Here is a 13,486-nt window from a genome sequence, read left to right as displayed (position 1 = left end):
CCACCCCTCCCTTAGCAGCGCTACAGCATCATAGTGTGAAATTAACTCTTTTTGGTGACCTTGCAAGAAAACCCAGGTAGAATGAAACATATAACACTGAACAATGACGAATGACTTCAGAAACCCAGCCCCTCAGCTGCTGACTAGTGCTACGTGAAAATGTTATGGTTGACTTTGTTGAAGAATGGGAACTGATTTCTGCTCAAGCTCCACACCTGAATGGAGACCGATTTAAAGGCCTGTTCACACACAAGACAAGTACAGATCCCATTTTCTTGTTCAAACCAACAACTATTTTTCATTCTGTAACATATCTGATGCTGGTTATAAAAAAAATGGCCATAAAGCTACAAAGTCTACCAGTTTATATCTGATTAGTTACAGTACATTAATTTTAAAACAGTGTACGTATATTGTTTGTCTCTTGCACTTTTAAAAATTACTAAATGTCTCTCTTAACGGTGCCAACTCTTTGCCTCCCCACACTCCCTACTTCTCTCTGTCACTCTTTCTGCAGTATTGATTTAAACAAAGGTGACGTGCCACTGAGGCAGCAATGCCACCTGAGAAAATGAGAAAAAAGCAGTTCCCATTTCCAGCAAAGATGGAAAGACCACAGTCCAATTGCTACCCGTTTGTACACAGAAATCGAGCTGCCTTTCTTTCTCCTGAGAAATTTGGGTGTTTAGCTTGAGGGTATTTTACATTCCAATCTTCCTCCTGATAAACTAACAGATTGCATATCACTTTAATTAGTTTTGAATTAGCATGCTATGTGTACCACTACAATAATCTGATGTTTGTATTGAACAACATAATACACATAACAAGAATTGTTTTGGGGCAATTTTTTGGTACAGGTGTGCTCTTGCAGTAATCAAGCAATCTGGTGCAACTCTCAGAAAGCCTAATAACATGTAATGGATTCATTATGATTGACATTTAATTAATGCAAGAAAGACTAATTACATTTTTATTGTGTTTAAGGCTCATTCGCCGCATACTCTTAGCAGAGTCATTGAGATGAAAGTCGGATGTGCTTTAATCAGGAACTCCCTTTAATCAGCTGCCTGTCTCAGCTTTCAGAGCTCATGCGAACCAACCAAGTAAAGGAGTAAAGGAACGGTTGGCATTTTCAAGAATGCTGTCAGGCAGGTGAAAAGTTAAAGACGGCATGACTGCTGGTGACGATACAGACCGTGTCCTCTTATTCCACACATCATTAGAGGCTTCCAGCCATTTTGGCAGCCAACATTAATGGCAGCCAAGAACAAGAACAGCTGCATTTTAAACATTCACACTTCTGCTTCTATGATTCCTTTCTCTTGCCCCGTCGACCTCGCACGCTGATTGTCGGGAGATGAAGAGCCTTGTGCACAGCAAGACTTGAAGAAAATAACAAAGTCTGTGTGATTTGAAAGTCTAATTCAGCTGCATGTACTCAATGGGCACACTATAGTGAGTGAATGGAACTGACTTCTCCAATATGATACCGCACTTATCATTTCTACAAAGGCTTGGGAAAAGATATTTTTTTATCCTTTTCTTACCTATTCACTCTTTTTATCCAACACCACAAATACTTTTTATTTCTTTCTTGTTTTTTTTTTTTTTTGAGTGACAGCTTTTTCATTCCAAAATTCACTGCAACTGTAGTTAAAGACTATTTGAACTTTTCATCTGAGATTGTTTCCCTTTGCAAATCACATTAGAAAAACATGGCTACAATGAGATGAGATAAATCAATGATGTTACATGTACAACACTGAAGGCAACATAAACCAGCTGGGCAACTATGGTGACAGAATTGCTATTTCAGTCTCAGCTCTCAACAAAATGATTGCTCACATCCATTTCCTCCAAAAGCAAACAAAATAAATGGGATGGCTGACTGGCTGGCCGGTCGGTCGGATAGATGGACTAAGGATGGAACGATGGACAGATGGATGGAAGATGTGGCCAGACTGTTGATATGTACTGGATTAACCACACAGGATGGCTGTGGAAATCATTGTTGGCAGGCCTGTAAATAGCTGTTTTCCTGCTTGACAAAAGTGTGGGAAAGAAAACACACCTCTACCAGAGCAGATAAGCTGCCTGACAGGGCACGAGTGCTTGTGCGAGGGGATATCTCAAAGCTATTGAAAGACAACTTAATTGTGACATCTGGGAGAGGGGCTACTGTCTGTCATATGCACAATGAGGATCGACCGGCGAGGGACCGGAATCAGACAATTTTCCACATGTTTGGCCCGGACTGGTAACCGGCTAGTCAGTCTCACATCCTTCCGATTCCGAGCCGATCCGTTTTGTTGCCAGCGGCACAGGCAATAATGTCAAACTTACCCATATTCAAGTGTTGATAAAAAAAGAATTCATGAAGCTAGAATAAAACATTTTTTTATTTTTTTTTAAAGCAGAGGGTCTGTTTTTTTTATTTTGATATATGGCATGTTCAGATATTCATACAACAAAATATTCTGGGGGCCATGATATTTTTGTCAAAATTATCAAACACGCTGGAGGTGGCTGGCCACTTTTTTACAAAACGCTGGTGGGGAAAGAGTTAACAGATCTCCCCCTATATTTATCCTGTACAAAAACACATAAAATAACACTTTAATTTCAACATTTACTCTCCTTATACAGTCTGACACAAATCATGCTCAGAACTAGAAACATTAACTTCTCCTCCCCCTCGCAATGACATCTCTTCTCTGATGAAAAGTGCATTGGCACAATAATACCTACTCTCAGCAACCTGTCACTCACATGAAATTGCAGCAATTAACAACAATGATCCAACAAGCAAATCAATTCCCGATGGACAAAATCAAGTCCCGTCCCGTCACAATATGAAAAAGAAAAAATTCTCTCAACTTCCGTTTCATGCCAATTCTAAGTGCAATGAATCTCCACTTTTTTTATATGTTCTCATTTAGTAAATTATACACATTCACATTTATTAATTTAAAACACTATTTATTCAAAGTGATTAACAAATGCAGAAATGCAACTTGATCCATCCTAAGTAGGCAGTAAACAAAGCTAAACAAAGTATAGTTCATCCAAAATAAAAAATACTGTGAGAGTCAGTACTACATTATATAACTACATAATGTTGAATATAATGTATAATAATGCAGTGGGGGGATATTTGTGGGCCCTGATAATTTTAAATGTCTTATGTTACCAGTAAAAAGTGGTCGACGTTATTTAAATATGTCTAGTCAGTGACAGTGCAAGCATATTTGTCTAAAATAATTCTGTATTTTCAGCTTCAGAATCATGAATATTTTTATTCTGGCGTCACTATTGTCCTGTGCATTAGATTTCCAGCACCAAGATCAAGCCTATTAATTTCCACCCACAATGTAATATCAAATTTAGCATTTTAATCAACAGTAAAAAAGTATCGTGATATGTATCGAATATTGACATGAGGGTATCGTTACACCCCTATAACATAGGCCTATTTGTAATTAAAAATGGTGACATTTCATAAAGTTGAGCAGCGGCGGTTTCTTCATTAGGGCGATCGGGCGACGCACCACCTAAGTGTGAAAGGGACTTTCTATCACTATCTCATTCAACCACAGAGTTACGCTAGCAGTCACTCACTCGGCCTCTGGATATAGTCCAATCAGCGCCGAGTCACGTTCTGTGGAGTACCGCCTCTTTTTGGGCGATTTCACTCTGGCTGAGAATCGCCCAGAGTCTTCCCATAGACTTACATTCAAAGATTTTTTTTTTCGAACTGCAGGCACTGCAATGCATTCTCTATGGGTTCCGGGAGGGCTCGCACTAACGTGCTTTCGTCATCATACGTAACCTTAAACTTGTGCAGCGATTGGTGGAAACAAATGTACCTCTATTAGTATTTAGCCATAAGCTGAAGTGACATCCAATAATTTCCTCAGTGCATAACTTACATTTCACGGACATATTCTCCATCTGTAAATGTTAGAAAGTCCAGTTTGCCGTCATGAGTGGGCGAGCTTTCTGCAAGCTATACTTCCGTGAACGAGCGCCCCCGCGTGCATGCGCGCCGAACAGACGGAGCGCAATAGAATACCCTGCTGAAAAAAACAATAGAAACCATTACAGAATTGCTAATGGTTTCCACTACAAAACCATTACAAACCATCAGCCGTTAACCATTAAAACCATTACCAAGTGGAGTCCATTACGTAGTGTGTTTTGGGCCATATTCCATTAGGATTTATTGGTTTTAAGGGTTTCCATTACAAATTTGTATTGGTCATGATTTGTATTTTAATGGTTTCCATTACAGTTTTTGTATTGGTTCTGATGGTTTCATTACAAATTTGTATTGGTCTTGAATTGCACATATTTAATGGTTTCCATTACAGTTTTTGTATTGGTTCTGATGGTTTCATTACAAATTTGTATTGGTCTTGAATTGCACATATTTAATGGTTTCCATTACAGTTTTTGTATTGGTTCTGATGGTTTCATTAAAAATTTGTATTGGTCTTGAATTGCACATATTTAATGGTTTCCATTACAGTTTTTGTATTGGTTCTGATGGTTTCATTACAAATTTGTATTGGTCTTGAATTGCACATATTTAATGGTTTCCATTACAGTTGTGTATTGGTTAAGATTTGTAGGTTTGATGCTTTTAGCTGTTAATAATTAGGACATTAACTATAGTTTTTAATAAATTAATTTGAATTATAACTACTATTATACACAATTGATATAAACTTCACACCAACTTTTCAATAGCTTACAGCTCAGGTTTTGTTTTGCAAAAAGAACATGCACCCGAAATACAAACTATATACAGTATTAAGACCTGCTTTTTTACTCAACCCAGCTGGAAATAAACATCTGACACAAAATATTAATATTACATTTTTATTACTTAATTCAGTTTTTTTACATTAACACATTGTGTGTCTTCACTTGGGCTGACTGAGACCTGCAACAAGAAGGAGAATTCATTAGGACAATGTACCTCTTAAACCACATTACCAGTACATAAGATTATTCATACATTATATATTTATATATATTCATCCAACATCTTTGGGCGTACTTTGAGCAGATTCAAGATCTTTGTAAACTTTACAGCATTACAGTCATCTTTTATTTAATCTTCTCCAGGTGTAGGTTTTAAATTATAAAACAGATAGTTCAACTAGGATGCACCGAAATCATTTAAGTGATAAATAAATAAATACATAGGTAAATTGGCTATTTGGCTAAACTGATTTACCAGTATTTTTTAAAAAGTCCTGTTCACACACGATCTCTTAACAGTAATTCACCAGTGAGGACTATGTGTGAAAGGGGCTAATGATGTAATGAGGTCCCAGGTGTTTGTTATGTTTTAGAGTTTTACAGTGGCTTATAAAGCAATTCAGCCAATCATGAGGACCGGAACCATCCATTTTACAACACTACTCGAGCACTCAAGAAGTGTAGGAACTGATGTGTCAAAGAAAGTGGTCAAGCTTTCAACAAAAAAAGCTGCTCAACAGTTACCCAATGAAATGATGAACATATAAATCTACAAAGATATTATTTCAACCCTTTATTCAAAAACAGAACTGACAGTGTTTTTTTTTTCAAAGATGTTATAATCTTTAACAAAATGTTTGACATTGTTTGACAAGCACATGCACACAAAAGTCTCGCGCAGTTGGATAATAGGTAATAATTGCAATACAACCCCTTCAGGCTGATTCAAGACGGGGTTGTATTTGCTATAACAATCGCCTCGCTATACATTATCCCTTACTTAAGAAATGGGTATTTAAATACTTACCAGTGATAGTTTTTGTCCTGTTTATATCACTGATCTTCTCAGCCAGGTATTTCCGTACACTTAGGAGGCGCTTATTTATTTCCTCTGAGGTGTGACCCCTTTCCTCCAGCCTCTGAGACAGACACTCTGTTTAGAACACACACACACACACACACACACACACACACACACACACACAAATAAATAAATACATTTTTTACTTCAAGTACTGATCATGACTAATGATTTACCAAATAATTTGTAAATACAAAGTGTTTTGTGTACAATGTGATAATGGAATGACAATAATTCGAGGATGTACTGGAAAAAAAGTAGCACCAGGATGCTTTTCAGAGTAATTAAAACATTTTAAATCTGACCACACAGGAAATTAAGTAGAATATGATGCTTGACAACTGAAATCTGAAGTTATACAGTGACAATTTAAGGAGGTAGAGCACACAGAACCACAAAGCTCCAGGTGCTGGTTGCTCCAGCTGGACATACACCCGGTTGTGTTTTTTAATTCAAGTACTGATCATGACTAATGATTTACCGATTATTTTTTCAGGAGCAGCTTCTTAGCAAAACCAGCTATATACTGACCCTCGTTTATAAAGCAGTCTGGTGAGAAATGATTCGCGAAACATGAAAGCATTGACGTTGATCGTGGGGAATATTCCCTTTGAAAACAAAACTCTGCCACTGCGTCTTCAGCGGTTTGGATTTAGGAACATCAAAATGACTGCTGTGTTCCTTATTTAGTTTATTAGTTTATAATAACGTGGACAGTGTCTTTTGATAAAAGAGCAGCTTTAGCCTCTACGGCTAATTTCCAGCTGTAGTCCCCGGCCAGTTGTTAATAGGCATACATTTACATTTAGTCTTTTTTTAGCGTTCTGGGGTAGCGTTCTGAATCATCTGTAGTGGTTTAATTGCACATGATGGAAGTCCAGCCAGAAGAGCATTGCAGTAAGCCTAGATATGACCAGAGTCTGGACGAGAAGTTGTGTTGCATGCTCAGTTAGGTAAGGCCTGATCTTCCTGATGTTGTGCAGTGCAAACCGGCATGATCAAGCTGTCTTTAACTAAAAATCGACTAAAAATGACGTTAGAAAAATCAAGAGCCTACCAATTAATCGACTAGTCAACTGGGAGATTACAGCCCTAGTGTCTTGTGTTGAGATTTAATTATAGCTAAATTTGACAGTTTTACCTTTGATAGCGGAGATCTTTTCTGGACTCAGAGGTGGTTTTGCCTCAGCCTCAGGTTTTGCGTTACATTTCATCCCCGTAACACTCCTCTGTTTGAGGACTGTGGTACCCCATATGACTACAGCTAAGCTCTTGCAGAATTTTGAGTCCCCCTCTAATCTCCTCACGATGTCCCACTTTCCTGTGGGTATCAGGACTCCATGTCCTAGATCCTGAAAGAAAAAAAAAAAAAAAAAAAACATTAATATGCATAAGACCATTTTACCTCATTTAAAAGTAGAGGTCGACCATTATATTGGTTTTACTGATTACTTGGCACCAATAGGTAGCAGGTAACTAAGGGGGCCATGGCGATGCAGGTAGTTTGAGGAGTCATGTAGGACTGGCCTCCGTGGCTCTTGACTTGACTCTTGGCCACGATGGCTGGAGAAGTATGTACTTTTTTGCGTATTTTGTGGTTGGGTATTATTTAAATGAGGAACATTATGACTTCATGAGATCCAGAAAAATTGTATTATGAATTTATAATGCATGACTACCGTGCTGTTTCAGGGCTCGCAAAATTTCAAAATCGCTGGTAGCCCTTCGGGCAGGCTCTCTTCGTATTTTGGTAGCCCCGAAATGAATTTTACTAGCCCAGATAAAAAGACAATTTTTAATGTAGAAAATTTGTTAGGAGTCAAAACAATGAATCAAAAACCTTTTCAAAACACAAAATATCAACAAATATGCATCTGGTTCTAACTGAACTGAAATGTGTGTGACCAGTATGGAACATGAATCAGTGTGTCTGTGGCTCAGCCCCCAATGAGGGTATGAAAAAACAAACAAAAAAAACACGTAACACTTTAGTTTAGGGTCTAATGCTCACTATTAAGTTTCATTAACATGCAGATGGCAGGGTTTTATCATCACTGAGGTCCCGAATGTGAGGCAGGCTAGTCAGGGGGGTTCGGGGGCACCCCGAGAAAATGTTGATTTCTCTGATCTACATATGTGCATTTTAAGATGTTTTAAAGGCCAAAAAAATGGATAACAATAGCTTTAAAACCATGTAAGTGGGCAGCTGATTATTTTTCTCTCCTCATCAGCACACTCCTATTGATACTTTGCAGTCACGTGACTACCATGGATACCTGGCGGGCAACAAACGGGTATTTCCAACGTAGAGTCCTGTAGTTCCAGGTCTTTCTAGTAGCTATCAAGTCTGTTAGCGAGCTAGCTGCATATGGACTAGGATTAACTCCAAGATAATAACTCCTAAATTGTGTAAAGCAGACAAGTTTTTTAAAGATAATAGAGCAGTAATAATTCCTCCGTAAATAATCTAACGTTAGCTCTACTGTTGGGTCATCTCTGGTTCTCATTGAAAATCATAGATATCGCAAACCTCAAAACAACCTATCACACACTTCTGTTATTGTTAGCAAAAGACGACAGCTGTTACTGTACGTTCACACCGCCACCGGCGAGAGCGTCAAAGTGCCCGGAAATCATTCATTTTCAATGAATTTTGCTGCTCTCGCCAGCGGCGGTGTGAACATAACGTTACAGTTAGTCTAGCTTAGATTCATAACACAAACAGCTGACTCGCCGAACCAGCTGGTAAATATTGGTGGTGTTGATTGACAAAACTACAGTAACTTAAAGACACGATTAATTACATGATCATACACCCATTGTGTTCAAACAAATGTTGAAATTACCTTTGATGGTAATAGGCACAGACGTGTGTATACTGTGAAGGTTGCTTATCTCATCAACTATCTGGCATGTCGTTTACACCTCAAAACACCAACTTTTGTATAGTAAAACTGGCGACCCTTGATTAGTTTACTGGGTTTCGTTGCTGGAGAACGACGTTCTTGCCCGCCAGACAGTACTTGTGACGTCAAGTGCAAAGTATCAATTCTCTTTCTTTTTCTCTTGCTCTGTCTCTTCCCCTCCTAAAGCTGAGCTTTGACTGATATAGGCTTTTCATTTTTGTCTGTCAGTGAAGTAAACATAGGGTCAACTGATAGGTTGATTTATGAATCATTTTCTCAGACACATTCCTTTACTGAAAGCTACTAAGAAAGCTAGGTAGCCTAACTAAGTTTATTAAATTCATTCACAATATGTACACATTCATTATTGATCTTCTTCCTAATATAGGGCCGTAGACAGGGCTTTATAAATCAAAGAGGTCCTACATTTAAGGTTATTAGGGAGTTCAAATTTTTTATTTCTCTGATATGTCCATTTCAAGACGTTTGAAGGCCAAAAAAGGATAAGAAATAGCTTTAAAACAATGTCAGCGGGCAGTAGATTATGTGTCAATACTTGCTCTCACTTCTTATACATTACTCTTTCTTCTTCTCTCAGTCTCCTCATCTTGCCCTGTCTCTTCCCCTCCTAAAGCTGAACTTTTTTTAATTTACTGAAGGCTACAAATTGTATATTAATTCTCAATATGTACACATTCATTATTAATCTTGTGCCTAACATGAAAACGGATTTGTTAATGCTCTGTTAAATGTCCCCTCACAATGACAGTAAACTAATTATTAGTCACGTTACATAGGCCTATTTTCAGTTCAAAATGGCGAAATTCGACAAAAGTATATTCGTTTGTCTGATTATTTTTGTCATTCGTTTCACATTTATGACCTAAAAAAACTGTCAAATATGAAATGTTTAGTTTAGCTACTAACATCTTATCTCGCACTTGACCGTAAACTGAGTCGCTCTGCTCAAATTCGCTCTCAGCAGCTTCTGTGAATATAAACCCTGCCTACTTTGATTTGATTGGTCATCTCAAATATTCTGACATTGACAGACCAATGAGACTCAGGTGAACACACACACACACACACACACACACACACACACACACACACACACACACACACACACACCTGTTTCTGATATGTGCTCTGCTCTGCGCTGCTGCGGATTGAAGATGAAGACGCGTTGAATCTGATTATAACAAGACTGAAGCGAACACTATTTCAGATAGCCCGTCGGGCAGGCCGGTTATGCATTTTGGTAGCCCGACTTGAAAACACAATAGCCCCGGGACGTCGGGCAGCCGATTTTGCGAGCACTGTGTTTCATTGTGATTAATCGTGCAGCCCTAGTTTAAAATAAGAATACTAATACCACAGCTGAATAAAAAAATTTTTAAGGGTATACAGGGATAAACTAGATAACCTGGCTTCTCAAGACTCCCCTGCTTTGCATTAAAATGATAGGAATATGTAGAGTTTGTGTTTTACAGTCTACGAAATACCTTGTCATCCCTGTGTCTTATGCTCTGCTCCTCTGCTTCTGGACCTTGAACTGGCTGCTGTGGGAGTGGAGTCTGGCCTGCAGAAGAGGACTGTGGCTCCTTTTGTGTTACTGTAATATCAGAGTAAAGGCCCATTCACACCAAGAATGATAACTATATTCGTTTTTTTTATCAATCACTGCCTATAACTTACATTTGAATGTGTCCAATTCTTTCTAAGAACTTTAAAAACATGCATGTAAAATTAATAGTCAAACAGTTTGAAAATGCTCACGTTTGAGTATTATAGCCGTTTGCTCCTCTGCTGGTTCTTCTGGACCGTGAACTGGCTGCTGTGGGAGTGAAGTGTGGCCTGCAGAAGAGGTCTGTGGCTCCTTTTGTGTTACTGTAATATCAGATTAAGCAACACTTTTAATAGTTTTGTTGCAATAAAAAATAAAAAATCACAGGCTATAACTTACATTTGAATATGTCCAATTCTTTCTAAGAACTTTAAAAACATGCATGTAAAATGAATAGCCAACCAGTTTGAAAATGCTCACTTTTTTTGTTTTGGAAGAGCTCCTCTTGGAGATGAAGGTTTAACCGCCTTAGCTGCTGCAGTTCAGCTTTCGTGTCCCTATTCTCTTCTTTTAAACATTTAATTTTCTTCTCTTTTTCTTCATTACTCATCTCCTCCTCTCGCATCCTTTTTTTGATGTTGTAGTACTTGTCTTGCAGTTCCTTGTGCACATCCAAGGGGACATACTCATTGTGTGTTTCGTAACTGCTCTGGACAACTTTTTTCTTTTCTTTTAGGATTTCCATTAAAGTTTTCCGTTTCTGTATGCTTTGGACTGCTGGCTTTTTTTTTTTCTGGTCATTTGTCTTGTCACACTATAAAATAAACCAAAAATATTTTTTTAACAGCAGAATTTACAGACATATGTCATAGTGACCGACTGATAGGGAACTACATTTCCCATGATGCTATTTAGATAATTTCACTGAAATTACAGATTCAGAGAACTGAAACAAGCAAAATGCAAAGTGTGTAATGTTGTGATTAACCTCATAGCTTTGATTGGTTTGGTTCATGACTTACAACACTTTAATGGAGACTATTTTTTAAATCCCTATGGTATAAATTTATGAAAAAACTACCTCCAATGCTGAAAAATGTGCAGCAATAATGCACTCAATTGTATTACTTAAGAGATGCATTAGCCTACATAGCTTACAGATGGATTCTTGGAGCTTTTGGTAGATGACCAGTCTTCCTCATCACTGTTGAGTGGGGGTATTGAGATTCGCTCGCGCTTTAATTCCTCTTCAGATTCTGAAGAATAGAAGAAAAAATAACTACAGTTCTTTGTCACCACCAGTAAATATGTTAAGTGGTTGTTTGAGAATCTTTTGTAACAGTAACTGTAATACCCACATCTATGATTCCAGCAGTGCAACAAATAGTTTGACTGATATACTTATATATAGTGTAGCTTTAAATACCTACCAGCCAGTTTTAATATCTGTGCTTTGTAGTATTGCCCCTGGTCCTCTGGCGATTTCTTCCACAAAATGTTATATTTTTTCTTTGTTTCAAAATCTTTCACATCTTTTGGACAGAAGCCTTTTATGTGGTCCAAGGGCACTATCTGTCGGATGTTGTCGTCGATATAACGGACGTAGGCAAACATGCTAACATACAAGACAAACGACAGTTAATAAAAACACATTTTATATAAATTACTTTGTATTAGCAATACAAAATGTTTTATTTGTGAATAATTACCTTGCAGCCACTCTCTGTTGCAAGCCAACGTTAAGTTACTTGCTCTGTTTCACTAGAATGCAAATAACCAAATTACAAGAAACATGACATAAAGGTCAAATAAAACGAATGAAATGGCATGTTTATTAGGCTGCTGTCGACCTAAAGCACGAATAACGTAACATATCGGATTGTTTAACTGTTTACGTTCACTTAAGACATATTCTCAACCAACTGTATACTACTGGGCAAGACATTGACTGTGAAATTAATTCGGTAACGTTAGCTGCTTATTTGCTACTTGCACTCTGTCTGTGTCAGCCTTTAATTACTTTTTTTTATACTATCAACAGACTTAACCTTACGTGGCAACGTATGTTAATAAGCAGTCTTACTTACTGTAGCAATGTTGATTTTACATTTAAGTATAAATACATACACAGCCCGTTATCAGCTAACAATGGCTGGCGGTCCACCAGCATTGGGCGGCAAAAGTCAGCGGCTTGACACGGTCGGACAAAATATTATAATATAACAAAATATAACACCATCGGCAACACGACCAATCTGGACCAACAGTCTAAACCGTGGTATGCCAGAAAACACTTATTATGAACCAGCGGCTCGGTAGCGGACCGGGAAGGTGGTCCGCTGGAATAACGATGAGCAAAACGCCAGTGGGCCGCCAACTTTGCCACTGGTGGGCCGCCATCGGCCCGCTGGGCCTATGTTATAGTCTACCTCAATAGCGGACAGGGCAGAAAAGTAAATATTGCATCGAAAATAACAGGAATGAAAAGTATTAATGACACTTACCTGACAGAAAAAGTAAAAAAGGGTGGTTCGTGAACGAGCAGATCAGTTTAAATTATTATACCGTTATTTCAGTTGGAACTGTCACGCGCAAGCTAAGCTCCGCCCCCTTTTTGCGTGATCAACATCTCGTCTCAAGCACTTTTTTCATCATTATTTATTTTTCGGGACAAATATGCGTAGAAATAGGCAAAAATATAAGCTATACCTGGAACCTCAAAGTAAGACAAAGATACCTCGCCAGACAGTGTGTAGATATGACAGGCCAGGTGTTGATGTTGACGAGGAAGAGAGCCAAACAGCCAATGAAACAGGTACCGTAGACGTAGACTATCACGCTTATTATCCAGTAGGATTGTCCCGATTATTTGAATACATTTTATTGTTAAAAAATGTAAATAAAAACGTTAGTACATAGGACGGAGGTGATCCAGCAAAGTCTGACATACTTACTGAAGAATAACTTTTGATTTTTAATTGACAAATAAATAGGCTAAATAAAAACCCAGAGAAATATCCGATTCTCATCGGATATCAAAATAAAAGTCCTCACACATATACCTGTTAAATAAAAGTAACAGTGAAACAGAGATAATGGTCATAAGTTTCATACATCTTTGTCAATTACATTTTTTTGTAGAACCTATTTTTAAAAGGTTAT

The 13,486-nt window shown here is 37.9% G+C and overlaps 1 protein-coding gene across 2 annotated transcripts; it reads right to left on the bottom strand.

Moving 5' to 3' along the window:
* Nucleotides 1–4,872: 4,872 nt before the first annotated feature.
* Nucleotides 4,873–12,974, bottom strand: LOC308681218 (uncharacterized protein). 2 transcript variants are annotated; one of them, XM_081349902.1, is made up of 10 exons: nt 12,412–12,739; nt 12,034–12,085; nt 11,755–11,939; nt 11,483–11,580; nt 10,805–11,138; nt 10,537–10,647; nt 10,263–10,372; nt 6,993–7,203; nt 5,798–5,923; nt 4,873–4,948 (listed from the first exon to the last, which is right to left on the bottom strand). In XM_081349902.1, exons 3-10 carry the CDS (start codon nt 11,936–11,938, stop codon nt 4,929–4,931), a joined length of 1,194 nt encoding a protein of 397 aa, XP_081206028.1. In that variant the 5' UTR covers nt 11,939; nt 12,034–12,085; nt 12,412–12,739; the 3' UTR covers nt 4,873–4,928. The 2 variants fall into 2 exon arrangements, with proteins under 2 accessions (XP_081206028.1, XP_081206027.1); XM_081349901.1 differs by having other exon boundaries at nt 12,034–12,974.
* Between the last annotated feature and the right edge of the window lie 512 nt (nt 12,975–13,486).

This window comes from Scardinius erythrophthalmus (assembly GCF_964197995.2).
Source record: "Scardinius erythrophthalmus genome assembly, chromosome: 2".
In the NCBI taxonomy this organism is placed as follows: domain Eukaryota; kingdom Metazoa; phylum Chordata; class Actinopteri; order Cypriniformes; family Leuciscidae; genus Scardinius; species Scardinius erythrophthalmus.
The sequence above is the reverse complement of the archived record's forward strand: the minus strand, read 5'-3'. Positions and strand labels throughout refer to the sequence as shown.